Genomic DNA, 26869 nt, shown 5'->3' on the forward strand with positions numbered 1-26869 from the left:
TCTCTCTCTCTCTCTCTGTCTGTCTACCTCTCTCTCTGTCTATTCATTCATTTTCATTCATTCATACCAGTCGCAGACTGTGTGGACTGACTGTCACTCAAAGTGCTTATGGGCGGAGCCAGGCCATAACAGCCTGAAATCTTGGAGCTGAAAAATTATGGTTTTGAGTACTTGATTAGAAATATAAAACAATGTATTTTTTTGGAAAAAAAACCTTACAGATGTCTTCAATAGACTAACAGGAATTGTGTAAAGTTGCCCAAATAGTGCTAGGAATAGCAGTACATAGCCCCTTTAAGACTCTGTTTATATTTTGGCAAAAGAAAGATGGCGGCGTGGTCGGACTTACCGAATGGACTAAGAGCCTGTGACTTAAGTTGTACCCATTCTAAATTGCGAGTATACATGGTCTAATATGTTCTCGCCTCTGGTGGGACAGGTCACATGCTGATAGAAATTCGGCAACACCTTTTTAAGACACGCGCTGTTGAAATCGCCCAGAACCAAAATGGCAGCGTCAACGTTAGCTATCTGTAGTTTGTTTACCTCGTCGTGTAGCTTTGAAAGTGCGGCCCCAGTGTTTGCTTGTGGTGGAATGTACACTCCGATCATGATGATGGACGTTAACTCCCTCGGGAGAAAGAAGGGTCGGCATTTGATGGTGATATACTCCAGGTCTGGGGAGCAGTGGTTAGACAATTCCTTTGCGTTGCCTATATCGCACCACTCCTTGTTTACCATGAAAGCAATGCCGCCTCCTCTCGTCTTTAGTGATTCTTCTGCCGTTCGGTCCTTGCGGAGAACGAAGAAGTGATCTGCCGGTTCTATTGCATGGTTTGGGACGTCTGGAGACAGCCAAGTTTCGGTGAAGCAAAGGACGTTGCAGTCCCGAATGTCCCTCTGGAATTGAATCCGTGCTCTGATGTCATCCAGTTTGTATCCTATTGATTGCACATTGGCCAACAATATGCTGGGCAATGTGGTTCTGTGTCGCTTGGATCTCAATCTGTTTCAGACCCCAGCTCTCTTTTCATGTCGTCTCCCCATTTCCTTGCGTCGGCCGCAACAAAGGATGTCGGCGGGCCACTGTTGTTGTTCAGCAATCCGATCCAGAGAGCAATCCAGTCGGTAAGTTTTCATTAATCCAATGTCAATGAGTGACTGACGGTCATACACATATAATGCACCAACAGTTAGTGCAAATAAAACTCTTAAAACTATAAAAATTAACAAAAGTAAGCACAGTCTCGACGGAGTTAACAGAAAGGCGGCCGGTCGGAGCAGCACCATTCTCATGGACCAGACAAGCACACTAGTAACTAGAGCTGCCGCGGTATCGGTATTACCGTGGTATCGCTGTTACATCACGCCCACCGCAGAGTTAGGATGAATACCGCATCACCGCTGTTTTTTATAATAATAATAAAAGTACCCTGCTCTCGTTGGGCTTGCGGCTCTGCAGATATACCCTACTCCTCTGTCAAGGTTCCAAGCGACCCTATTGGGTACCAGAAAAGTCACATGAAACACTGCAGACCACTGATTGGTCAGAAGAGAGACGCGTCACACGTTGGAGCGTCCTGCAGTGTGTTACAACCAATCGGCAAGCGCGTATTAGGTTTTTACTTCCTGAATGTCAGACATTGATCAGAGCTCACAACACGGCTAATACGTTAGCTCCCGCCAGAGACCGGAGTGGATTACCGTTGCTCCTCAGGGGGAACGAGGCATAATGATTTTACTGCAACAAATGTTATAATAAAAGCCCTTTGTTCTATACACTTGTCTGATTGAAAACTTTATTAACAGAACGCAGAATGGGTACAACTCAGCACGCTCTGAGCAAAGAAAGGAACTGAGATATGAATTGAGTAACGCTTGCCTTGCTATGGTCCGGTAAATACGCTGATGTTATTGAACGTGTAACTACAAAACGAATGCCTTTGTAATCATAAGTAGTAACGTTATAATAATAATAATAAGAAGAAAGGGTCGGGGGGGTAACAGCCGGGCGCGCCGCTACCACCCCTGCCCGCGACACCGAGTGAACGGCGCACGACCAGAGGGGAGACTTCGAATCCGTGTTTCACTTTTAATAACGAATGCGTGCTTGCCGAATCCCAAACAATATTCATGCTGCAAAGTCATCCTCTAAAGATAGACATTTAGACTAGAGGCAGGCTATATGCTATAAAGAGTAGACTACAAAAAAAAGAATGCAGTCAAACTTTTTTGTGTGTGTGTGTGTGTGTGCGGTAATAACCGCAGCGGTAAGAAATATTTCACAAATTTGTGCGGTAAGGAAAACATCAATACTGCGGCAGCTCTACTAGTAACAGCAACTGGAGTCTTATAGTACACAAGAAAGGACCAGGAGAGACCATCCAGGTTGTAGAACCTTAATCCAGGAGATATATCAAGCTGTAGAACCTTAACCCAGGAGAGATCTCTCAGGCTGTAGAACCTTAACCCAGGAGAGATCTCTCAGGCTGTAGAACCTTAACCGAGGAGAGATCTCTCAAGCTGTAGAACCTTAACCCAGGAGAGATCTCTCAGGCTGTAGAACCTTAACCCAGGAGAGATCTCTCAGGCTGTAGAACCTTAACCCAGGAGAGATCTCTCAGGCTGTAGAACCTTAACCCAGGAGAGATCTCTCAGGCTGTAGAACCTTAACCGAGGAGAGATATCTCAAGCTGTAGAACCTTAATCCAGGAGATCTCTCAGGCTGTAGAACCTTAATCCAGGAGAGATCTCTAAAGCTGTAGAACCTTAACCCAGGAGATCTCTCAGGCTGTAGAACCTTAACCCAGGAGATCTCTCAGGCTGTAGCAGCGTTTCCGTTAGCCGGTAATTACCGGTATTTGACCAGCAAAATCTGTTGAAGTCCGACATATTTAATCTCTCCGGTCTTAATGTCCGGTGAAAATAATTCCCTCTAAGCACAATTTGATTATTTGAATTGTATTAAAATAGGCTAAAATTAAATAGCCTATGCGATGAACGAAACAATCATTACATTTGTTTCATCGTTGCTTCACCAAGCAGGTATAATAATGACACCGCTGTGTCAGCGGGAGCTTGCTGCTAGATTTGCGACTGCATGCAGCTGCAGAGCCACAGAATCCACCATAACCCACCCATCTGTACCGGCACAGTGCAGTACTCCAATTCAGCCATTGGCAATTCAGCTGTTGGGTGGGGGGCGCTGTTGAGCGGTCCACAGATAGAGCCTGAAAACAGCTGAATCTGCTGGTCTGCAGCGCCATACTCTCGCAAATAAGTCGTTGGGAGGTGGTCATCACGCAAACCCACGATAATGTTGCAGTCTCTCTCTGCCAATTTTCTCAGTTCTTCGCTCGATATAATTAATACAAATGTCCAATATAACGGAATTCGTTAGCTCATAAAAATGTGATTATAACAGACTGCTGTTTATTAATGTCGGGCGACTGCCCACAGACACCTATTTGATTTAAAGTTGGCAGCAGCACGAGTCTCGGGACTTATTTTATTTGGAATATAATGACTTTATACGCAAAAGTAGCCTAGTTTTAAGTTAAAATATTATAAATCTACATGCCTTGATGATGTCATTCTTTATATAGCCTACATATCAATTGTTTTTAAGCTCAATAAACTCTGACCGGAATTTCTCTCATTTGACCGGTAGATTTAATCCAGAAGAGATCTCTCAGGCTGTAGAACCTTAACCCAGGAGATCTCTCAGGCTGTAGAACCTTAATCCAGGAGAGATCTCTCAGGCTGTAGAACCTTAACCCAGAAGAGATCTCTCAAGCTGTAGAACCTTAACCCAGGAGAGATCTCTCAAGCTGTAGAACCTTAACCCAGGAGAGATCTCTCAAGCTGTAGAACCTTAACCCAGGAGAGATATCTCAAGCTGTAGAACCTTAACCCAGGAGAGATCTCTCAAGCAGTAGAACCTTAACCCAGGAGAGATATCTCAAGCTGTAGAACCTTAACCCAGGAGAGATCTCTCAAGCAGTAGAACCTTAACCCAGGAGAGATCTCTCAAACTGTAGAACCTTAACCCAGGAGAGATCTCTCAAGCCGAATAACCCAGGAGATCTCTCATGCTATAGGGCAGGGAGGGGCAACTGGTGGCCCGCCCTACAGAAAATATATATATAATTTTTATTTTTATTTATTTATTTTTTTGCATTCGATTAACACTTTAACTGCCGAAAACGCCGGAACTCGTCATTCCCCGCCATGCTCAAGTTGCCGCGGACGCCGGAACTCGTCTTTGATATCAATATTTCAAAAATCTGTGATCGAAATCATATTTCCGTTCTGGAGCCTTGACACACAGTTCTGATCTCCTCTCAATCCTCTAGCGGTTCAAGAGCGCCATCTGGTGGCCGATCGGCAGATCAAAAAACAGGATGTCAACCTTTAACCCGGTAGGACTCACTCCATATGGGGTCCGGGCAGTCGCTAATGCTAGAGAGACTCCGTCTTCACACAGTGAACATCGATCGGTGGAAATAACTCGAAAAAACAACATGATTTGGACGTATATACTATTATACAACCTGGAAATAGATCGGGTATTTCGACATCCCATAATGGAAAAAATTCTGTTCCACGTTCATCTGCCAGCGGCACGAGGAAGCCACGGTAAGATTCAGCATTACTAACGTCTTCCATACTAACTGCTATGATGAACATATGACCCACATTAGATGAATGGTATAACGCTGCCCACGGAATTATAAACGCCCCCTCGCCCATCCGGTCAACATCAGATGACGTGTAGTAACTTCCAGGAGTACGTCCAGTTGAAATTTATTATCTGGCACAGATCGCTATCAAACTGTATTTCATCATCAATATAATGCATTTGGGGCTATACATCACGTTCTGGAGAAAGCTGCAGAAAGAGATGAAAACATACTTATACTTTAGACCAGTGGTCACCAACCTTTTTAAGCCCAAGATCACTTTTATTTTTTTTGGTGAAGGCAAGATCTACCTATTGAAGCGTTGAAAGAAAAAGACAGCCAAGATTGTACTTTAAACTAAATTACTTTTATTTGCCTGTATTCTAATTACATGCAATGCTTTGGTCCAACATTAAAACGTCAAAGTAGAACTATTATGTACTTTCTCAGTCAGTGCTAAGTGCAGTCATCTTATGCAGCATCACTTTTCATATCAAAACAAAAGTAGAACTGTAATGTGGACTTTCTCATATTATTAACATTGACAAACATATTTACAATTAGCATTTTATAAAGTAGAACTGTAATGTGTACTCTCAGTCAGTGCTAAGTGCAGTCAGTGCTAAGTGCAGCATCAGTTTTCACATCAGAACAAAAGTAGAACTGTAATGTGGACTCTCATATTATTAACATTGACAAACATATTTACAATTAGCATTTTATAAAGTAGAACTGTAATGTGTACTTTCTCAGTCAGTGCTAAGTGCAGCATCACTTTTCACATCAAAACAAAAGTAGAACTGTAATGTTTACTTTCTCAGTCAGTGCTAAGTGCAGTCAGTGCTAAGTGCAGTCAGTGCTAAGTGAAGCATCATTTTCACATCAAAACAAAAGTAGAACTGTATGTGTACTTTCTCAGTCAGTGCTAAGTGCAGCATCACTTTTCACATCAAAACAAAAGTAGAACTGTAATGTGGACTCTCAGGGTAAGATAAAAAAAAAAAAAAAAAAAAAAAAAAATTCTTCATGGAAAGATCTACAGGGACAGTCTCAAAGATCGACCAGTCGATCAAGATCGACGGGTTGGTGACCACTGCTTTAGACCATATTTTAGTATGAATATGTGAATGAAAAAGTTTAACGTTGCTACACCATGAACAATACATATAGGACATTGAATGGGCCCTAATAATGGCAATCTAGCAATAGAATTTAAAAAGTTATAGCCCTGCAAAGAAGGGGAACTTCTCCATGTTAAATAGAGCTGGCAAGGGATGGTATATCATGAATTTAACCTCGGCAGTTAAAGTGTTAAGAGGTTGGCAGTCGACTATGGCTCCTTTCGATCGATTAGTCGACTATTCAACTAATAGGGGTCAGCCCTAGTGTGGACATATTCAACACTGTTGAAAGTGCCGTGCAGCAATATGGGGGGTTTGATAAACTGTCCGCTGTTGTTACCGATGGAGCACCCGCAATGAAAGGAAAACACACAGGATTCGCCGGGCTTCTAAGGCAGAGTGGCGTTGAGTGTCCAATGCTGCACTGCATTATACATCAGGTAAGTTCGCTAACATAATTTCCATCTATTGTGGGTCACTAATAATCAGGGGTGCAGTGGTCATGCCACGCGGTACCACGCCGTCCCAGCACTTTTCTGAGCAGAAGTACGCGCACGGATGTGCATGCGACGTGCGCACACAAAAATGAAATGTTATTTCATCTGATGCAGATTGCATGCACAAACATTGAAGTTGACATTCCTTCTATTGTGCGCCAACAGGAGAGACCACAAGTGTCTCATTAAAGACTGAACCATTATTGACACACTGTGGGGGGAGGGTGAATGTCATGCCAGTTTGATAAAGGGTCAATGGGAGGCACTCAGGAATGTTTTGTTTAGTAGCAGGATAAAAGTTTATACATTTAACAAAATCATTTATTATTGCACTTTTGATTTACTGTTGTAGTGAAATGCAGCAGGAATGCTGCTTTGTGTTTGTTGAGCAGTGGGCTTTAAGTTCATACATTTATTTTAATAGAAGCCTTAATTATAATTTGTCATTTTTGTATATATTTGGGTTACACAGCAATACTTTCAAATTCAGCTGTATTTATAAATTCATAAAGTTGAAATTAAGCATTACTAAATGCGTTTTAAATGGAATAAAAACAAAGTTACAACAAATTATAATACCATTATATGCCTTATTTATCACATCTGTGACTATTATGGGCTATTTGAGTGATGGGGTACTACTGGCGGGACTGCCGATAAACAATGCGGCCCCCCAGATTGAGTGTGGAAATTTAGTGGCCCTCACCATATACAAAGTTGCCCACCCCTGCTGTAGGGCCTTAACCAAGGAGAGATATCTCATGCCGTAGGGCCTTAACCCAGGAGAGATCTCTCAGATTGAAGGACCTTGACCCAGGAGAGATCTCTCAGGCTGTAGGGCCTTAACCAAGGAGAGATCAGGCTGTAGTTGGATGCTCTTGCAACAGGAAGGAAGCTCCTCTCACCTCTCTTGATGTCCTTGTATTTCTCCTCGTTCTCCAGGAAGTCTGCATCCATCTTAAACACATCTGCAGGCACAAACACACACAAGAAATAGGAGTGAGAAAATGGTGGAGGGAGAGAAAGAGGAGAGAAGAGGACAATAGAGAAGTGAGGAGAGAAAGGGAGGACAATAGAGAAATGAGGAGAGAGGAGCGGAGAGAAAAGATAGAGCCATATGAAATCCGCGTTCACGGAATCGCGGACGGAATCGCGGAATTAACCAATAAAAATGGAATCAACTGCAAAACGTGGAATATTGCAGAATTTGGCCTAATCTGGACTGAAATTTTGTTTTTGGGTGGAACGTTTGGTGTACACGCGACCGGGGAGGCGGGGACACTACAGCGTGTTACACACAACACAGCGGTGCTCAAGCGTCTGGCTGCTTCAGTGTTAACATCGTCAAGAAGCTAAAAAAATCCACAATAAGCCCTCAATTCAGAGCAGAACAGTATCCTAATGACTTTTATGCCTCCGGTGATAAGGTGTTTTGCTAATTCTGTCAACGTTCCGTGGACTGGACCCGCAAAAACACTTGCGACACTATTGTGATTAAATAGCTATAATGTTAGGACATGATAGCTTCTAGCTAAATCTAGTGCACCCATCCATTTGTTTAATGCAAACGATTGTCATTATACACTGCCCTTTATAATCTAAATAAACTTAAATAGCTATGAAACGTATAGGACTATAGATGGAAATGATAGCTTCTAGAAGTTCTAGCTAAATCTGGTGCACCCATCCATTTGTTTAATGCAAACGATTGTCATTATACACTGCCCTTTATAATCTAAATAAACTTAAATAGCTATGAAACGTTACAGTACATAGGACTATAGATGGAAATGATAACTTCTTGCTAAATCTGGTGCACTCATCCATTTGTTTAATGCAAATGATTGTCATTATACACTGGCCTTTATAATCTAAATAAACTTAAATAGCTATGAAACGTTACAGTACATAGGACTATAGATGGAAATGATAGCTTCTTGCTAAATCTAGTGCACCCATCCATTTGTTTAATGCAAACGATTGTCATTATACACTGTCCTTTATAATCGAAATAAACTAAACTAAAGGTGCCTAAATTATGCATTACTATATTTCATCACAATATAATAGATATAGCTAGGTTACTGACATTGTCATTGTGATAATGTCAGTAGTAGCTAGCTGTATCTATTGTTTACACTTGAAATATGTATTTTTATTTTGTCACAATATTAATTGAAAAATATTGTGTAAAATTGAACTGTATTTCTGAGTTGCAGCACTTAAAAACATTAAATGGACTGTTATATCTTATTCAATTGTGGACATTTATTCATTCCCACTTATTAGACACTATTTCTGATGGTAAAATGAGCATAAAAAGCAAAATACAGAATTCTGAAATATTAAAACTGAAAAAATGGAATTTGGGAAAAAATAAAATGGAATTTGGAAAATAATAAAACGGATTTCATATGGCTCTAAGAAAAGAGGACGACAATATAGAAGTGAGGAGAGGAGGAGAGAAAAGAGGACAATAGAGAAGTTAGGAGAGAGGAGCTGAGATAAAAGAGGACAATAGAGAAGTGAGGAGCGAAAAGGATAGGACAATATAGAAGTGTGGAGAGGAGGAGAGAAAAGAGAGGAGATGGTATTGATGCAGTATTCTTTAATTATCTTTTCCCCCCTTCTTTTTCCGTTTTTCTCCCATCCCAATGTTAGTCGTGATGCCAATTCCCAATCCCCTTCCTGGTCGTTGCGCACTCTACCCCCTACCGTCGGTCCGGGAGGGCGGAGACTATCACATGCTTCCTCCGACACATGTGTACCCAGCCCACTGCTTCTTTTCACCTGGCAGCGCGGACTCTCACTGGGAGAGTGTAACGTGTGGAAGGTCACACTACCTTTCCTAGATCCTTCCCTTGCTGTGCAGGCGCCCCGACCGAACTGTAGGAGTCGCTGTTTACAACGACCAGGACCCACCCTTGCCGGGTTTCCCACCCGCTAACACTGCCAATTGTGTTAGTATGGACGGTCGGCCAACCCGGAAGCACCACAGCTGGATTCGATCCCACTGTCTCTGTGGTGGTAGACAGACGCTTAGTCCGCTGTGCTACCCGGCCGCCCTATTGATGCAGTATTCTATCTTACTGTAGAGGAAAGGAGAGGGTATTGATGCAGTATTCTATCTCACTGTAGATGAGAGGGTATTGATGCAGTATTCCATCTCACTGTAGAGAGGAGAGGGTATTGATGCCTTATTCTATCTCACTGTAGAGAAGAGGGTATTGATCCAATATTCTATCTCACTGTAGAGGGGAGTTGCGTGTAATATACACCAGTGTTTCCCATTAATTACCTAACAGTCTAATTTGTCCCACCACAGTTGTATAATGAACCAAAAATAATATTTTTAAAAACTTTTTTTTTTAATATAAAGTTTGTCAATAGGGATGTATCAGTAGTATTGGCAGTGTCGTAATAGTAATCCAGTATATTTTTTTATTTTCTAAAAAAATAAACCAGTTCAACACAGGTAACCACTTTTGCATCATTTCTTTGATGGCTCAAATGTATGCTCTAGTCGATTGTGTTTTGAGCACAAAGTTCATCATAGATCTGGCCTCTTTATTTTGCTCTCAAAGTGCACCAGATTGATGCATTTAACAAAATGTACCTAGAGGGTCCAAGGTTCACCCACCACAGTCTCACAAAATCCTGTGGGAAACACTGATAGAACATCTTGAGCATAAATCAATCTCAGACCTAGAGGTAATGCGTCTGTCTGACCGTCTATGTAAGTGTCTTTCCGTCTGTCTATCCTGACTCAAACTATCCCGACTCAAACTATCCTGACTCAAACTATCCTGACTCAAACTATCCTGACTCAAACTATCCTGACTCAAACTACCCTGACTCAAACTATCCTGACTCAAACTATCCTGACTCAAACTATCCTGACTCAAACTACCCTGACTCAAACTATCCTGACTCAAACTATCCTGACTCAAACTATCCTGACTCAAACTATCCTGACTCAAACTATCCTGACTCAAACTATCCTGACTCAAACTATCCTGACTCAAACTATCCTGACTCAAACTATCCTGACTCAAACTATCCTGACTCAAACTATCCTGACTCAAACTATCCTGACTCAAACTATCCTGACTCAAAACGTCCTCCAAAAGGTAACGTCCAACTCTATACCCATCAACAGGGAAAGTCACCAAAATATATACGTCGTCTCCACACAGCCTTCACCTCTCACCCACCATTCCACTTCCATTCCTGCATGAATGAGAACCAGGCTGTGGCTGTGTAGGATATATATACACATCTTACTCAGAATGTCCTCAGTGTTGTATTCGTCCTCAAGAGGCAACATGTGGGTGAACTGGTCCTCCTCCTCCACGAGGTCCAGGCCGTCTGGAACCACCGGGTGGTCCTTGAAGCCGTCCTTCCTGATGGCGAACATCACCTCTATCATGTACTGGATGCGCTTGTCCATGGCCGCCTCATGGAGGATGTTCCGCAGCCGCTCGAAGATAGCTGAGGGGAGAAGGAGGGTGTTTTACACAGTGACTGTTGCTATGGGTCCTGTGTGATTCCATGCAGTAGTCAATAGAGGCCTTGTACTGAACGTTTGTGTAGTTTGTCTCTCTTCCAACATGGCTGTCTGTAACATAGCAACCATTGTTCGGTACATGGCAATGGAAGAGATAATAGTTGCTATGTAAATGGTAAATTTATATAGAACTTTTATCCAAAGCACCTTACAATTTGTTCCATTCACACACCGCCGGTGGAGGCGACCATGCAAGGGGCCGACCTGCTCATCGGGAGCAGTTAGCGGTTAAGTGTCTTGCTCAAGGAGACTTCGACACACTGCCCAGGAATCGAACCGGGAACCTCCGGACTACCAGACGACTGCTCTACCTCCCGAGCCACTGTCGCCCCCCTATGTGTTGATATATGAGAAATGTATAAACAAATGTAATATATTGTTGTCTTATTACTAGATCCTGTAAACGGGTCACAGTTGAACAGTAATATCATGCTTTTCCAGTGTTTTACCGACTACCACTGCACAGAGATTCCATGGTGGTCTTAGTTCTCTGATGCGCCCTTGGGAACACCACTTGGCAGGCCAAAAGCATCTGGCTGGTTATTGATGCAGGGAGCTGTTGTTTTTGGCCATTTGCCTGAACGTGAATTATGATGATGACCATGAATAGCTGAGTTAGTAATAAAAGTACTAATACCGTTTATTCCTCTGGGGGACACCTCAGTCAGCTTGAGACCACACTCTTTAAGGAAGGCGATGGACACTTCAACACTGTCCTCTGTAGGACGTTCCAACAGCAAGGTCAACATCTCCAAACATAACACCTCATGGGCCTAGAGAGACAGAGACACGGAGAGAGACACGGAGAGAGACACACTCACACAGAGAGAGGGACACACATGGAGAGGAGAGACACAGAGAGAGAGAGAGAGAGAGAGAGGAGAGAGACAGAGAGACACACACACACAGATAGGGAGAGACAGAGAAAGGGAGAGAGACACGGGTATAGAGGTAGACACAGATAGAGAGGGAGAGAGACAGAAAGGGAGAGACACAGAGACACACACAGAGAGGGAGACAGAGAGAGACATACAGAGAGACACACATATAGGGAGACACGCAGAGAGACAGAGAAGGAGATACAGAGAGAGACAGAGGAACATACACAAAGAGAGACAGAGCGGGAGACAGAGACACAGAGAGGGAGACAGAGAAGGAAAGAGGGAGATATACAGAGAGAGACAGAGAAGGAAACAGAGAGAGACAGAGAGGGTTGACAGACACAGAAAGAGACAGAGAGAGACAGAGACACAGAGAAAGACAGAGGGAGACGCAGAGATAGAAACACAGAAGAAAACAGAGGGAGGTACAGAGATATGAAAGAGGGACAAGAGATTGACAGAATTGACTATGGACACCATGTTGCTGGCTTTTTTCTAAAACTAAGTGTAGATATTGTGTGTGTGTGTGTGTGTGTGTGTGTGTGTGTGTGTGTGTGTGTCAGCTGTGCTGCTGAGCAAGTCTGTGTATGTGTGTGTGTGTGTGCCAGCTGTGCTGCTGAGCAAGTCTGTGTGTGTGTGCCAGCTGTGCTGCTGAGCAAGTGTGTGTGTGTGTGCCAGCTGTGCTGCTGAGCAAGTCTCTCCTGAAGATAGAAATCCTGTCCTGGCCACGTCTATTCGAAGCCCAAACAATTCATGCTTCCGCGTTCGAGTTGCGCTCTGATTGGCCACTGACCTACGCTAGTTACGCCCCCCTTATCTACGCCAGTTATCTACGCCAGTTCTGCACGCCCAACTCTACTAACAGCCTGCAGCCTGATCGCTAGTTCTGCCTCTACTAACAGCCTGCATTATCCAATTCATATCAATCGAAATAACTTATTGTTTTCACAGTTGATTAGTTCAGAGAGGGAGAGTAAAGTACAGGAAAAAAAGGTACCGTTGGGTACTGGTATCGATTCCCAGGTAAAAAGAAACATTTTCAGGCTTGGTGTCCTGAAAAGACCCACATCAGAAAAAGAATTCGATTATTTCCCAAAATCGTGCAGCCCTATGCCTAATGGCTGCAACTATAATGCTAGAGTTATAGAGAGAGTGTGTGTGTACATACCACATTCTGGTTGATGAGATGAGCTACAAACTTGGATGCTGTCAGACACTGTTGCTGTAGAAGCAAATCACACAGAAAGAAAAACAATTAATATAAGCCAATATGTTGATTTAGGTATAGTGTCTTCAATCAATTTCCATTTGATGCAAAAAAGAAAAAACAAGAGCAGAGAGGAGTCGACAGTCTCCACAGAAACTAGATCAAAGAGAAGAGAGAGCAGACAGTATGGAGAAGAGAGCAGACTGGATGAAGAGAGAGGGAGAGAGCAGACAGTATGGAGAAGAGAGCAGACTGGATGAAGAGAGGGAGAGAGCAGGCAGGATGGAAAAGAGAGCAGACAGGATGGAGAAGAGAGCAGACAGGGTGGAGAAGAGAGAGCAGACTGGATGAAGAGAGAGGGAGAGAGCAGACAGGATGGAAAAGAGAGCAGACAGGGTGGAGAAGAGAGAGCAGACAGTATGAAGAAGAGAGAGCAGACAGTATGAAGAGAGCAGACAGGATGGAGAAGAGAGCAGACAGTATGAAGAGAGAGCAGACAGTATGAAGAGAGAGCAGACAGTATGAAGAGAGCAGACAGTATGAAGAGAGAGCAGACAGTATAAAGAGAGAGCAGTCAGGATGAAGAGAGAGAGCAGACAGTATGAAGAGAGAGCAGACAGTATGAAGAGAGAGCAGACAGTATGAAGAGAGCAGACAGGATGAAGAGAGAGCAGACAGTATAAAGAGAGAGCAGTCAGGATGAAGAGAGAGAGCAGACAGTATGAAGAGAGAGCAGACAGTATGAAGAGAGAGCAGACAGTATGAAGAGAGCAGACAGGATGAAGAGAGAGCAGACAGTATGAAGAGAGAGCAGTCAGGATGAAGAGAGAGAGCAGACAGTATGAAGAGAGAGCAGACAGTATGAAGAGAGAGCAGACAGTATGAAGAGAGCAGACAGGATGAAGAGAGAGCAGACAGTATAAAGAGAGAGCAGTCAGGATGAAGAGAGAGAGCAGACAGTATGAAGAGAGAGCAGACAGTATGAAGAGAGAGCAGACAGTATGAAGAGAGCAGACAGGATGAAGAGAGAGCAGACAGTATGAAGAGAGAGCAGACAGGATGAAGAGAGAGCAGACAGTATGAAGAGAGAGCAGACAGTATGAAGAGAGAGCAGACAGTATGAAGAGAGAGCAGACAGTATGAAGAGAGCAGACAGGATGAAGAGAGCAGACAGGATGAAGAGAGCAGACAGGATGAAGAGAGAGCAGACAGTATGAAGAGAGCAGACAGTATGAAGAGAGAGAGCAGACAGTATGAAGAGAGAGCAGACAGTATGAAGAGAGAGAGCAGACAGTATGAAGAGAGAGCAGACAGTATGAAGAGAGAGCAGACAGTATGAAGAGAGAGCAGACAGTATGAAGAGAGAGAGAGAGAGCAGACAGTATGAAGAGAGAGCAGACAGTATGAAGAGAGAGCAGACAGTATGAAGAGAGAGAGAGAGCAGACAGTATGAAGAGAGAGAGCAGACAGTATGAAGAGAGAGAGCAGACAGTATGAAGAGAGAGAGAGAGCAGACAGTATGAAGAGAGAGCAGACAGTATGAAGAGAGAGCAGACAGTATGAAGAGAGAGAGAGAGCAGACAGTATGAAGAGAGAGAGCAGACAGTATGAAGAGAGAGAGCAGACAGTATGAAGAGAGCAGACAGGATGAAGAGAGAGCAGACAGTATGAAGAGAGAGCAGACAGTATGAAGAGAGCAGACAGTATGAAGAGAGAGCAGACAGTATGAAGAGAGAGAGCAGACAGTATGAAGAGAGAGAGCAGACAGTATGAAGAGAGCAGACAGTATGAAGAGAGAGCAGACAGTATGAAGAGAGAGAGCAGACATTATGAAGAGAGAGCAGACAGTATGAAGAGAGCAGACAGGATGAAGAGAGAGCAGACAGTATGAAGAGAGAGAGCAGACATTATGAAGAGAGAGCAGACATTATGAAGAGAGAGCAGACATTATGAAGAGAGAGCAGACAGTATGAAGAGAGAGCAGACAGTATGAAGAGAGAGCAGACATGATGAAGAGAGAGCAGACAGTATGAAGAGAGAGAGCAGACAGTATGAAGAGAGAGCAGACAGTATGAAGAGAGAGCAGACAGTATGAAGAGAGAGCAGACAGTATGAAGAAAGAGCAGACAGTATGAAGAGAGAGCAGACAGTATGAAGAGAGAGAGCAGACAGTATGAAGAGAGAGCAGACAGTATGAAGAGAGAGCAGACAGTATGAAGAGAGAGCAGACAGTATGAAGAAAGAGCAGACAGTATGAAGAGAGAGAGCAGACAGTATGAAGAGAGCAGACAGTATGAAGAGAGCAGACAGTATGAAGAGAGAGCAGACAGTATGAAGAGAGAGAGCAGACAGTATGAAGAGAGCAGACAGTATGAAGAGAGCAGACAGTATGAAGAGAGCAGACAGTATGAAGAGAGAGCAGACAGTATGAAGAGAGCAGACAGTATGAAGAGAGAGCAGACAGGATGAAGAGAGCAGACAGTATGAATAGAGAGCAGACAGTATGAATAGAGAGCAGACAGTATGAAGAGAGCAGACAGTATGAAGAGAGAGCAGACAGTATGAAGAGAGCAGACAGGATGAAGAGAGAGCAGACAGTATGAAGAGAGAGCAGACAGGATGAAGAGAGAGCAGACAATATGAAGAGAGAGCAGACAGTATGAAGAGAGAGAGCAGACAGTATGAAGAGAGAGCAGACAGTATGAAGAGAGCAGACAGTATGAAGAGAGAGAGCAGACAGTATGAAGAGAGCAGACAGTATGAAGAGAGAGAGCAGACAGTATGAAGAGAGAGCAGACATGATGAAGAGAGAGCAGACAGTATGAAGAGAGAGCAGACAGTATGAAGAGAGAGCAGACAGTATGAAGAGAGAGCAGACAGTATGAAGAGAGCAGACAGTATGAAGAGAGAGAGCAGACAGTATGAAGAGAGAGCAGACATGATGAAGAGAGAGCAGACAGTATGAAGAGAGAGCAGACAGTATGAAGAGAGAGCAGACAGTATGAAGAGAGAGCAGACAGTATGAAGAGAGAGAGCAGACAGTATGAAGAGAGCAGACAGTATGAAGAGAGCAGACAGTATGAAGAGAGAGCAGACATGATGAAGAGAGAGCAGACAGTATGAAGAGAGAGCAGACAGTATGAAGAGAGAGCAGACAGTATGAAGAGAGAGCAGACAGTATGAAGAGAGAGAGCAGACAGTATGAAGAGAGAGCAGACAGTATGAAGAGAGAGAGCAGACAGTATGAAGAGAGAGCAGACAGTATGAAGAGAGAGCAGACAGTATGAAGAGAGAGCAGACAGTATGAAGAGAGAGAGCAGACAGTATGAAGAGAGAGCAGACAGTATGAAGAGAGAGCAGACAGTATGAAGAGAGAGCAGACAGTATGGAGAGAGAGCAGACAGTATGAAGAGAGCAGACAGTATGAAGAGAGAGCAGACAGTATGAAGAGAGAGCAGACAGTATGAAGAGAGAGAGCAGACAGTATGAAGAGAGAGCAGACAGTATGAAGAGAGAGAGCAGACAGTATGAAGAGAGAGCAGACAGTATGAAGAGAGAGCAGACAGTATGAAGAGAGAGCAGACAGTATGGAGAGAGAGCAGACAGTATGAAGAGAGCAGACAGTATGAAGAGAGAGCAGACAGTATGAAGAGAGAGCAGACAGTATGAAGAGAGAGCAGACAGTATGAAGAGAGAGCAGACAGTATGAAGAGAGAGCAGACAGTATGAAGAGAGAGCAGACAGTATGAAGAGAGAGCAGACAGTATGAAGAGAGAGCAGACAGTATGAAGAGAGAGCAGACAGTATGAAGAGAGAGAGCACAGTATGAAGAGAGAGCAGATAGGATGGAGAAGAGACCACAGTATGAAGAGAGAGAGAGCAGACAGTATGAAGAGAGAGAGAGAGCACAGTATGAAGAGAGAGAGAGCACAGTATGAAGAGAGAGAGCAGACAGTATGAAGAGAGCACAGTATGAAGAGAGAGAGCACAGTATGAAGAGAGAGAGAGCACAGTATGAAGAGAGAGCACAGTATGAAGAGAGAGAGAGAGCACAGTGTGAAGAGAGAGCAGACAGGATGGAGAAGAGAGAGCAGACAGGATAGAGAAGAGAGCAGACAGTATGAAGAGAGCAGACAGTATGAAGAGAGAGCAGACAGTATGAAGAGAGAGCAGACAGTATGAAGAGAGATCAGACAGTATGAAGAGAGATCAGACATTATGAAGAGAGAGCAGACAGTATGAAGAGAGAGCAGACAGTATGGAGAGAGAGAGAGAGCACGGTATGAAGAGAGAGCAGACAGTATGAAGAGAGAGCAGACAGTATGAAGAGAGAGCAGACAGTATGAAGAGAGCAGACAGTATGAAGAGAGAGCAGACAGTATGAAGAGAGCACAGTATGAAGAGAGCAGACAGTATGAAGAGAGAGCAGACAGTATGAATAGAGAGCAGACAGTGTGAAGAGAGAGCAGACAGTGTGAAGAGAGAGCAGACAGTATGAAGAGAGAGCAGACAGTATGAAGAGAGCACAGTATGAAGAGAGCAGACAGTATGAAGAGAGAGCAGACAGTATGAAGAGAGAGCAGACAGTATGAATAGAGAGCAGACAGTGTGAAGAGAGCAGACAGTGTGAAGAGAGCAGACAGTGTGAAGAGAGAGCAGACAGTATGAAGAGAGAGCAGACAGTATGAAGAGAGCAGACAGTATGAAGAGAGCACAGTATGAAGAGAGCAGACAGTATGAAGAGAGAGCAGACAGTATGAAGAGAGAGCAGACAGTATGAAGAGAGAGCAGACAGTATGAAGAGAGAGCAGACAGTATGAAGAGAGAGCAGACAGTATGAAGAGAGAGCAGACAGTATGAAGAGAGCAGACAGGATGGAGAAGAGCAGACAGTATGAAGAGAGAGCACAGTATGAAGAGAGAGAGAGCACAGTATGAAGAGAGAGAGAGCACAGTATGAAGAGAGAGCAGACAGGATGGAGAGAGAGCACAGTATGAAGAGAGAGCAGACAGTATGAAGAGAGAGAGAGCACAGTATGAAGAGAGAGCAGACAGGATGGAGAGAGAGCAGACAGGATGGAGAAGAGAGAGAGCAGACAGGATAGAGAAGAGAGAGAGCAGACAGGATAGAGAAGAGAGAGAGCAGACAGGATGGAGAAGAGAGCAGACGGGATGGAGAAGAGAGCAGACAGGATGTAGAAGAGAGAGAGCAGACAGGATAGAGAAGAGAGCAGACAGGATGGAGAAGAGAGTAGACAGGATGGAGAAGAGAGAGAGCAGACAGGATAGAGAAGAGAGCAGACAGGATGGAGAAGAGAGAAGACAGGATGGAGAAGAGAGAGCAGACCTTGTCGTTACGTCTGTAGCCCTTTCTAAAGTTGAGGACAAGCCTCTTCAGGATGAGCTCTCCAATCTGAGGGAACTTGGAGTTGATGATGGCAACCACCGCCCCATACACATGAGTGAAGGTAGGAGAGGCTGACTGAGCCTGGAGCACAGAACGAGACAACAGGCCTCTGGAGAGAGACAGGGAATGTGACAGAGACACAGTAAACACTGTTATACATACTAGTGCCTCTTAGTAACTTGTCATAACACCAACCTGTCCCGTTGAGGAAATACGTTGAATCGTACGTTGCTTTTTTCGATCTCACTTTTCTCCAGATGCACAATGTAAAAAAAAAAAAAAAAAAAAAAGTATCCAACTATTTCCACTGCTCCAAATCAAGAAAAAATTATCTTTTGATACAGCGAACACAATGGTTATGTCAGTTTTAAAGCTTAGAAACAAGTGCAATCCTCCGCCTCAATGAATAAACACAGAATGGAGAAGATTTACATATTGTGCGAACTTGACTACAGGAACAATGTTTTCGCTGTCCTCACCGTAACAAGCAAACACATTAACAACATCAAATAACCATTACAACCCTGTGTGTGTGTGTGTGTGCAGGGGGCGAAATTTACTTTTTGACTCACCGGCCAGTGGCGGGTAAATGGGAAGAAACTACCTGCCAAGCATATTTCTTACCTGCCAACTTTTTTTTGATTAAAAAAATAATAATAATAATTTTATATAAAAAAATATTTTTTTTAATAAAATATATATATTATATAATCATACTTGTAGTTGTATTATCTGCGAGACATAGCCACCTCGCTGTCTGCAAATAGCTCCACTGTCTGTGTGTATACTCAAGTGGCCTCCAGCTCCAGCAAGGATTCTCCGGCGCTGCAGCTGGACCCTACTCTTACATTCAGCATGAAAGGATTCTCCTGCGCTGCACCTGGACCCTAGTCAGCAGCCCTCATGCGATGTAAGCCAGGGGCTCGAATACGCATGTTGTAGGACATTGATGTCAGGAGCTGGTTGGCGTTGGGACAACGCCTCTGAACTATTTAGTTTACTGGGACATTTCGTAGTGACTAGTGAGCTAACGTGGGCTAACATAAGCTACCTAGCCAACGGAGGTATTATGCACTGGACACTTGCTGGAGCAGTTGTTGATGTCGGGAGCTATCAGTAGCTAGCCAGCTGGATAACGTTACACAATGCCTCATGTATTAAACTAAAAGTGAATAGTTGACTGGGTCATTTTGTAACAGTAGCTAACATTAGCTCACGGAGGTCCCTCTGACTAGACTAACGTCAGTCACGGTGACTGTCCGAGGCAATAGCAGCAGCATACAGAAACAGGTGCGGGAGGGGTAGGAGCAGACAGCGAGTGAGAACTCCGCTCAGAATTGGATCATGATTTTCGGTTTTCACATGACTATTTGATTGCCCGCCACACGGCGGGCAGACCTCTCAGTGGGAGGCGCCAAACGTAAAAACTGAGCGCCAATGGCGGGTGGCGGGCTCCAGTTTCGCCCCCTGTTTGTGTGTGTGTGTGTGCACGCGCGTGCGTGCGTGTGTGTGTGTTACCTGCCCCTGACGATATTCTCCTGCAGCAGTTCCTGGATGATGTTGGCGATGTTGGAAACGTTAACTTTATTGATCAGACCATTGATGGATTTCTTCAAGGCCTCCCAGCTCATCCTCTGATAGGCCAGGCTGGAGGGAGGGGAGGCGTTATTCATACCAATACATACATACATGTATAATAAATACATACATATATACATTATGCAATCTTTACAAAAGTAAGGTATGATCAACGGTGTCAAAGGCTTTAAGTTTAGATAAAACAACAAAAAGTGAAGGACAATGGGTCTGATTCACCAACTGACTTAAGACAAAAGATCAGACATATTTTTGTCCTAGCTCCACTTAAGACATTTTCGGGCCGATTTTGGGATTCACCAACGGTCCCATCTCCTGGATTTGGTCTTAACTAAGAGAAGGATTTAGGAGCGCTGAAGAGCAGTCGTAAGTCGGACAGACTGATGTGCACCGTTTTCTTAACACATTCAGGGCCATTGGGGCCCGTCTATTCCCACTCTATGAGGCCAGCTTTTCATTACAAGTTTTCACTGTGCGTGAGGTTGTTTGTAGAGCTAAATCTATATTTTATATTATTGCTATGTGTCCATTGTCAATTGACAGTATAAACGTTCCCTTCAATATGCCATAAAGAAAAACATTTTTCATCAATACGTTCCCATTTTATAGCGTTGTGAATATGAACTATATACCGCAATGTTCTGGGGTAATTCCTGCAAAGCTAGTTATAGGGCGCTAAGCTAATAACGTTAAATCGATTTGAGTTTCGGCCATACATAAGCTAGAGTTAAAAATCAAAATGCATATGATCGGTATCATGGTCCACCATGAATGCATGAAAGAGGGGGGGGGGGGGGGGGCGGGGGAAGTTGTTTCTGATTATTGATTACCAATAACGGCATTCGTTATTGCAACATCATACGCTGAATGGGTGGATGGCTATGAGAACAAGGCCCGATCAGACTGAAATTGACGTCAAATCGCTCTTACCTGTGGCCGGTTGGATTCCAAAAAGAATTTCCCAGTTATTTGATCGCCATCTGGTAGATCGATGTGTCCATTGGCTGATGCTATATTTCTTTACTGCATACTGAATTCGGTGTCGCAAAAAGTATTCCAGGCGATCTGGTAAAGCCATAGCTTCAGGCTAACAGAAAAGCTAATCCGGAATAATAAAAAAAAAGTGACACCCGGTATGCAACAGGGGAAACTGCATTATCGAGACAGCGCCAAAACCAGGATATGGCCGGTACTGTACTTTCGGAGTCCCGATATGCCGTTTCCAGCCAAAATACAGCTCTGTGACATTGAGTAGGATATTAAAATGGAATAAAAGCAAAACAGAGTGGTAACACGTAGTATATATACATGGTTGGCCTTTTAACACATTAATTGCCAATGACGAGTATACTCGTTATTGGCCGCCATGCGTTGATTGCCAAACAACGAATAAACTCGTTTTTATGATCGTTATTTCTTTTATTCGCTATTGGCATTCATAATTCATCCAGGAAGCCTCCGGGAGCCAGCTGGACCTGGTCTGATATTACAACGCCTCAATACAGCCGCCTGGTGGATTTCGGGCGAGTAGTGCCGGAAGTGGCGCTCGTCGCTCGGTGCATCTGGGAAAATCCTCCGGCAGAGATATATATATATATTTTTTTTTATTGATCTTTTTCCCCCTCCATTTTCCTCCGATTTTCTCCCATCCCAATGTTAGTCGTATGCCAATTCCCAGTCCCTTCCTGGTCGCTGCGCACTTACCCCCCACAGTCAGATCATCTGGGAGAGTGGAGGCTACCACGTGCTTCCTCCGACACACGTCCAGCCAATCACCGCTTCTTTTCACCTGGCAGCGCGGATTCTCATCGAGAGGGCGTAGCGTGTGGGAGGACCACACTATCCCCCTCAAGTCCTATCCGCGCTTAGCAGGCGCCCCGACCGAACTGTAGGAGTCGCTGTTTACAACGACCCGGACCCACCCCGCCAGCTTCTCCCACCCTCTAATACAGCCAATTGTATTAGTGCAGACGGCCAGCCAAGCTGGTGACAACCCCGGAGCTGTGAGCTGGATTCGAACAGGCGAATCCAGCTCACAGCTCCGGGGTTGGTGACGAACGCAATCTCCGCTCGGCCACCTAACCGCCTCCGGCAGAGATATCTTGTAACGTGGATCAATATACACACCTCGAGTGCATTGGATCGCTTTCGAGACGCAAGGATAAATATGCTTTCGGCGTTTATAGCGCCATACAAACGGAAAATGGATCTAGCAGATCGACATCAAATAATTGAATTTTTTTCTCTCCAGACGCATCGGCCACAGGTAAGAGGAATCTAACATTATTTCCAGCTAGATTGTCCATTTATTTCATTGCAATCTGTCCGATCAATGTATGGTGTCTTACTAAAGAAAGCCGTTAGTGACAATCAAAGAATCATAAACGACCCCCCAGGTACAGTAGATAGCAACGTTAGCTCTAATAACGATAGCCAGTTAGCAGCGCCGGGTACAGTAGGTAGCAACGTTAGCTCTCATAACGATAGCCAGTTAGCAGTGCCAGGTACAGTAGGTAGCAACGTTAGCTCTCATAACGATAGCCAGTTAGGAGCGCCGGGTACAGTAGGTAGGAACGTTAGCTCTCACAACGATAGCCAGTTAGCCAGCACCAGGTACAGTAGGTAGCAACGTTAGCTCTCACAACGATAGCCAGTAAGCAGCGCCAGGTATAGTAGGTAGCAACGTTAGCTCTCATAACGATAGCCAGTTAGCAGCGCCGGGTACAGTAGGTAGCAATGTTAGCTCTCATAACAATAGCCAGTTAGCAGCGCCGGGTACAGTAGGTAGCAATGTTAGCTCTCATAACGATAGCCAGTTAGCCAGCGCCAGGTACAGTGGGTAGCAACGTTAGCTCTCATAACAATAGCCAGTTAGCAGCGCCAGGTACACAGTAGGTAGCAACGTTAGCTCTCATAACGATAGCCAGTTAGCAGCGCCAGGTACAGTAGGTAGCAACGTTAGCTCTCATAACGATAGCCAGTTAGCAGCGCCGGGTACAGTAGGTAGCAACGTTAGCTCTCATAACGATAGCCAGTTAGCCAGCGCTAGGTACAGTAGGTAGCAACGTTAGCTCTCATAACGATAGCCAGTTAGCAGTGCCAGGTACAGTAGTTAGCAACGTTAGCTCTCATAACAATAGCCAGTTAGCAGCGCCAGGTACAGTAGGTAGCAACGTTAGCTCTCATAACGATAGCCAGTTAGCAGCGCCAGGTACAGTAGGTCGCAACGTTAGCGCTCATAACGATAGCCAGTTAACCAGCGCTAGCCAGCACTAGCCAGCACCTGCGAAATCGAGTGCCAAACTGATGATATCAGACGTTGATATCAGGAGCTATCAGCAGCTAGATAACATTAGACAACGCCTCATGTATAAATAAACTAAAGTGAATAGTTTGTTGACTGGGTCATTTTGTTTAATGCTTCAGTTATGTTGAAAGAGGAGCCCTGAGCTGCTCATACACTAGATTCTTGCCGTAATAGTTTGTTGACGTGAGGGGGAGGAGGAGGGGCAAGGCGTGCACTGCTGCAGCAGATTTAGGAGTCTGATCTGACGGTCACAGAGCTGAGGGAGCGCGCCCAGTTAGCTGTAAAAATCCATAGATTAGCCGCACCGTTATATAAGCCGCAGGGTCGAAAAATGGGGGGAAAAGCCGCGGCTTATAGTCCGAAAAGTACGGTAATGTCGATATAGCTATAATATTTAAAAAGTTATAGCCCTGCAAAGAAGGTGAGCCACTCCATAGGGTTACAGCACTGGCAGAGAGTGGTATATGATGGGCATACTGCATGGCACCTAATGTGTTAACACTAGGGATGGGTACCTTTCACATTTGAACCGATACGGTACCGGTACCTGTGAATCGATACCGGTACCCAACAGTACCTTTTTTCGGTACTTTAGTCTAAAAAAAAATTTATTTACCTACCTCAGTCGTGAAAAAAAAATCCAAACTTCAAATAACTACAATTGACAGTTTTCGGCTTGCCATTGCTCAGACTGCTTTGTTGTTGAATCAAGTCAAATCCTAGGTAAGCATATATTGTGCGTGTGAACGTTGACATGAAAAGAAAAAAGGTATAAAAAAATATTGAAAAAAAAAAATTCTTCAGTATCTCACTTGATCGATACTCTGTAGTACAGATGTGTTTCGGTTCGGTACCTTAAGTTAAAAGTACCGAATTCGGTACCCATCCCTAGTTAACACATTCCCTGCCATTGGTTATACCAGGGGTCAGCAACCTTTACTATCAAAAGAGCCACTTTTCCCCCGTCCCACAAAATAAAATGCTCAGGGAGCCGCACAACCTATTTACCCTTAAAATGAAGATAACAGTGTATAACGTTTTATATATCCCCAAGCATACCCCACATTTAGCATAAAACGCCTGACAATTGCATACCCAAAGTAATTTGCGATTTATTATACTTTATACTAATGGGATTATAAAGCAACAAAAAGAAAAAAAAACGTTTTAATTGCTGTTTTTACCTGTTATAACAAAGGAAAACCTCAAACTCTTATGAAGAGTATAGACCTATTTTTTTTATAAAACACAGAAGAGGAGACAAAACACTGGTGTCTGTAGACCGACTTTGAAATAAAACCCTGAACTATTCAGGTATATTTGAGTCCTTCCCTTATTTGTGGAACATTTATAAAATAGAAAGTAGTCCACTTTGAAAAAAGAATACCATGTGTAGACCTACTTTGAAATAAAACACAGAAAAGGAGAAAAAAACACTGGCAACTGTAGACCTACTTTGAAATAAAACACTGAACTATGCAGCTCTATTAAGAGTCCTTCCCTTATTTGTGGAAAATCTATAAAATAAAAAGTAAATTTTCCATTGTTCGCAAATTTCGCACCACATATCAGGCATACAGGTAAGCCTTTTGTTGACTAAATATCTTAGTTGATGAAATATTTTTTCATTTCAGTGTCACAGTATGACAGCGATCTCCAAAATAAGAAAAAAAAAAAAAAAAAAAAAAAAAGGGCCAGGGAGCCGCAGCTGATTGGCTAAAGAGCCGCATGCGGCCTCGAGGCCGCAGGTTGCCGACCCCTGGGTTATACCCATCAATATACCTAGTCTGCCACCACTGTAAGCCTATGGAAATGTTTACCTTCTTTGCAGGGCTATAACTTTTTAAATTGTATTGCTAAATTGACATTACTATGGCCCATTCAACATCGATTATCTATCGTTCAGGATGTAGGAACGTTATACTTTTTCATTCATACATTCATACAAAAATACCTTCTAGAATATAACTATGTTTTTATCGTTTTCTGCAGTAATTCCTAGAACGTGAGTTATAGGCCTAAACGCATATATAGATTATCGATTGCCGTTTATTCCCTATGCACGCTATATTAAAAAATTCAACTGTATATGATCGTATACGTTATGCTTCATCATGCGTGGAGGAAAAGGGGGGGGGGGGTCGTTTATAATTCCCCGATCATCAGTAACGGCTTTATGTAGTATGGGTGATATATTGATCAGATGGTTTGCAGTGAAATGAATAAACAATTGGGCTGAAAATAACGTTAGTGTCCTCTTACCGTGCGTCAAAGAGACTGGCGGTGAAATATCCCAAGTATAGGACGTCGATCGCCTAGGTCCATTTCCGGTTTGTATGTCGCAATAAACGCCGAAATCATATCGATTATTAAGTTTATAAAGCGATCCATTATGTACATTGTGTCTGTCGGGAGCCTTGCAACAATGTCTGACGGCCGGATGAATTTAATCGATGCACATCGGCCACTTCCTGTTGTTCCGAGTGTAACTCGACCGACCATCCACCAGGCGGCGGTATTGAGCCGTCGTTGCCTTCACTTTTAGGGTCCAGCTGCAGCGTTGGAGGTGTATATATGAATTATGAATGCCATGGCGAAAAAATTAAATATTGATCTCAATAACGCTGTACAGCGAGATCTGGCGGTCAAAGTAGGGCTGGGCGATATGGCCTAAATATGATATCACGGTATTTTCTGACCTTTCGGCGATACACGATACACATCACAATGTTTTTCTTTTTTTCCCCAAACAATTCATTATGAGGCTTACCAAGACAGTATTTGAGTTTGCAAGCTAACATTAAAAACAAAATAAAATACCCATGCATTTAGCATTTTTATATTATATATTAGATTTAGATTATTGGATTATTAGATTATATATTGCATATATTTAGCAATGAGATATTATATGATTTAGATATGAAATATGATGAATTGAAAATGGGGGACCCTGATAAAGACGAAAGTCTTTCTCTGGTCTGCATCCTCTTAACAATTGTATGTATTGAGCTGTACTGTACCCATTCTGCAATATGTTAATAAAGTTTTAAATCAATCAATCAGTAGCATTTTTATGAAACTACTGTATATTTGTATGTCTCTAAATGTTTTGATGAATTGAAAATGGAGGACCCTTATGTAAAAAAGCCGAAAGTCTTTTTCTGGTCTTCATCCTCCAGTCCACTGTTGTTGTATTGAGCTGTACTGTATTGTACCCATTCTGCAATCTGTTAATAAAGTTTTCATTCAATCATTCAGCCGGCAACAGAATAATTTTGATTGACAGTCGAGTCTGCCAATTACGTCACACCGCTTGCACCCGCCCTGCTGTTCTTAGCACCAATCGGCAAGCGCTATTCGTTTTTTACTTTCCAGACGGTCCTCCATTGATTTTGTTCTGAACAACAACAACAACGTTAGATACCCGCGGCAGACGATAGATTACCAGCGCACCGCAGCATGACTAAACGAGGCATAATGATTTTACTGCAACGAATGTTATAATAAAAGCCTTTCCATACATCTGTCTGATTGAAAACTTTATTAACAGACCGCAGAATGGGTACTACTCAGCACGGGCTGAGATATGAACGAGTAATGCT

At 43.5% G+C, this 26869-nt stretch overlaps 1 protein-coding gene across 1 annotated transcript in view; it reads right to left on the reverse strand.

Moving 5' to 3' along the window:
- cwc22 (CWC22 spliceosome associated protein homolog) overlaps positions 1–26869 on the reverse strand; it is a 152939-nt gene that overhangs the window by 54675 nt on the left and 71395 nt on the right. The window contains exons 6-11 of the mRNA XM_084314720.1: positions 19880–20008; positions 18302–18470; positions 12917–12970; positions 11505–11640; positions 10585–10791; positions 7206–7268 (exon numbers count right to left, since the gene is read on the reverse strand). Coding sequence (XP_084170846.1) covers positions 7206–7268; positions 10585–10791; positions 11505–11640; positions 12917–12970; positions 18302–18470; positions 19880–20008 — 758 coding nt within the window. The remainder of the gene's footprint in view (positions 1–7205; positions 7269–10584; positions 10792–11504; positions 11641–12916; positions 12971–18301; positions 18471–19879; positions 20009–26869) is intronic.

The sequence above is a fragment of the Notolepis coatsorum genome (genome assembly GCF_963971535.1).
Source record: "Notolepis coatsorum genome assembly, chromosome: 5".
NCBI classification, from domain to species: Eukaryota; Metazoa; Chordata; class Actinopteri; order Aulopiformes; family Paralepididae; genus Notolepis; species Notolepis coatsorum.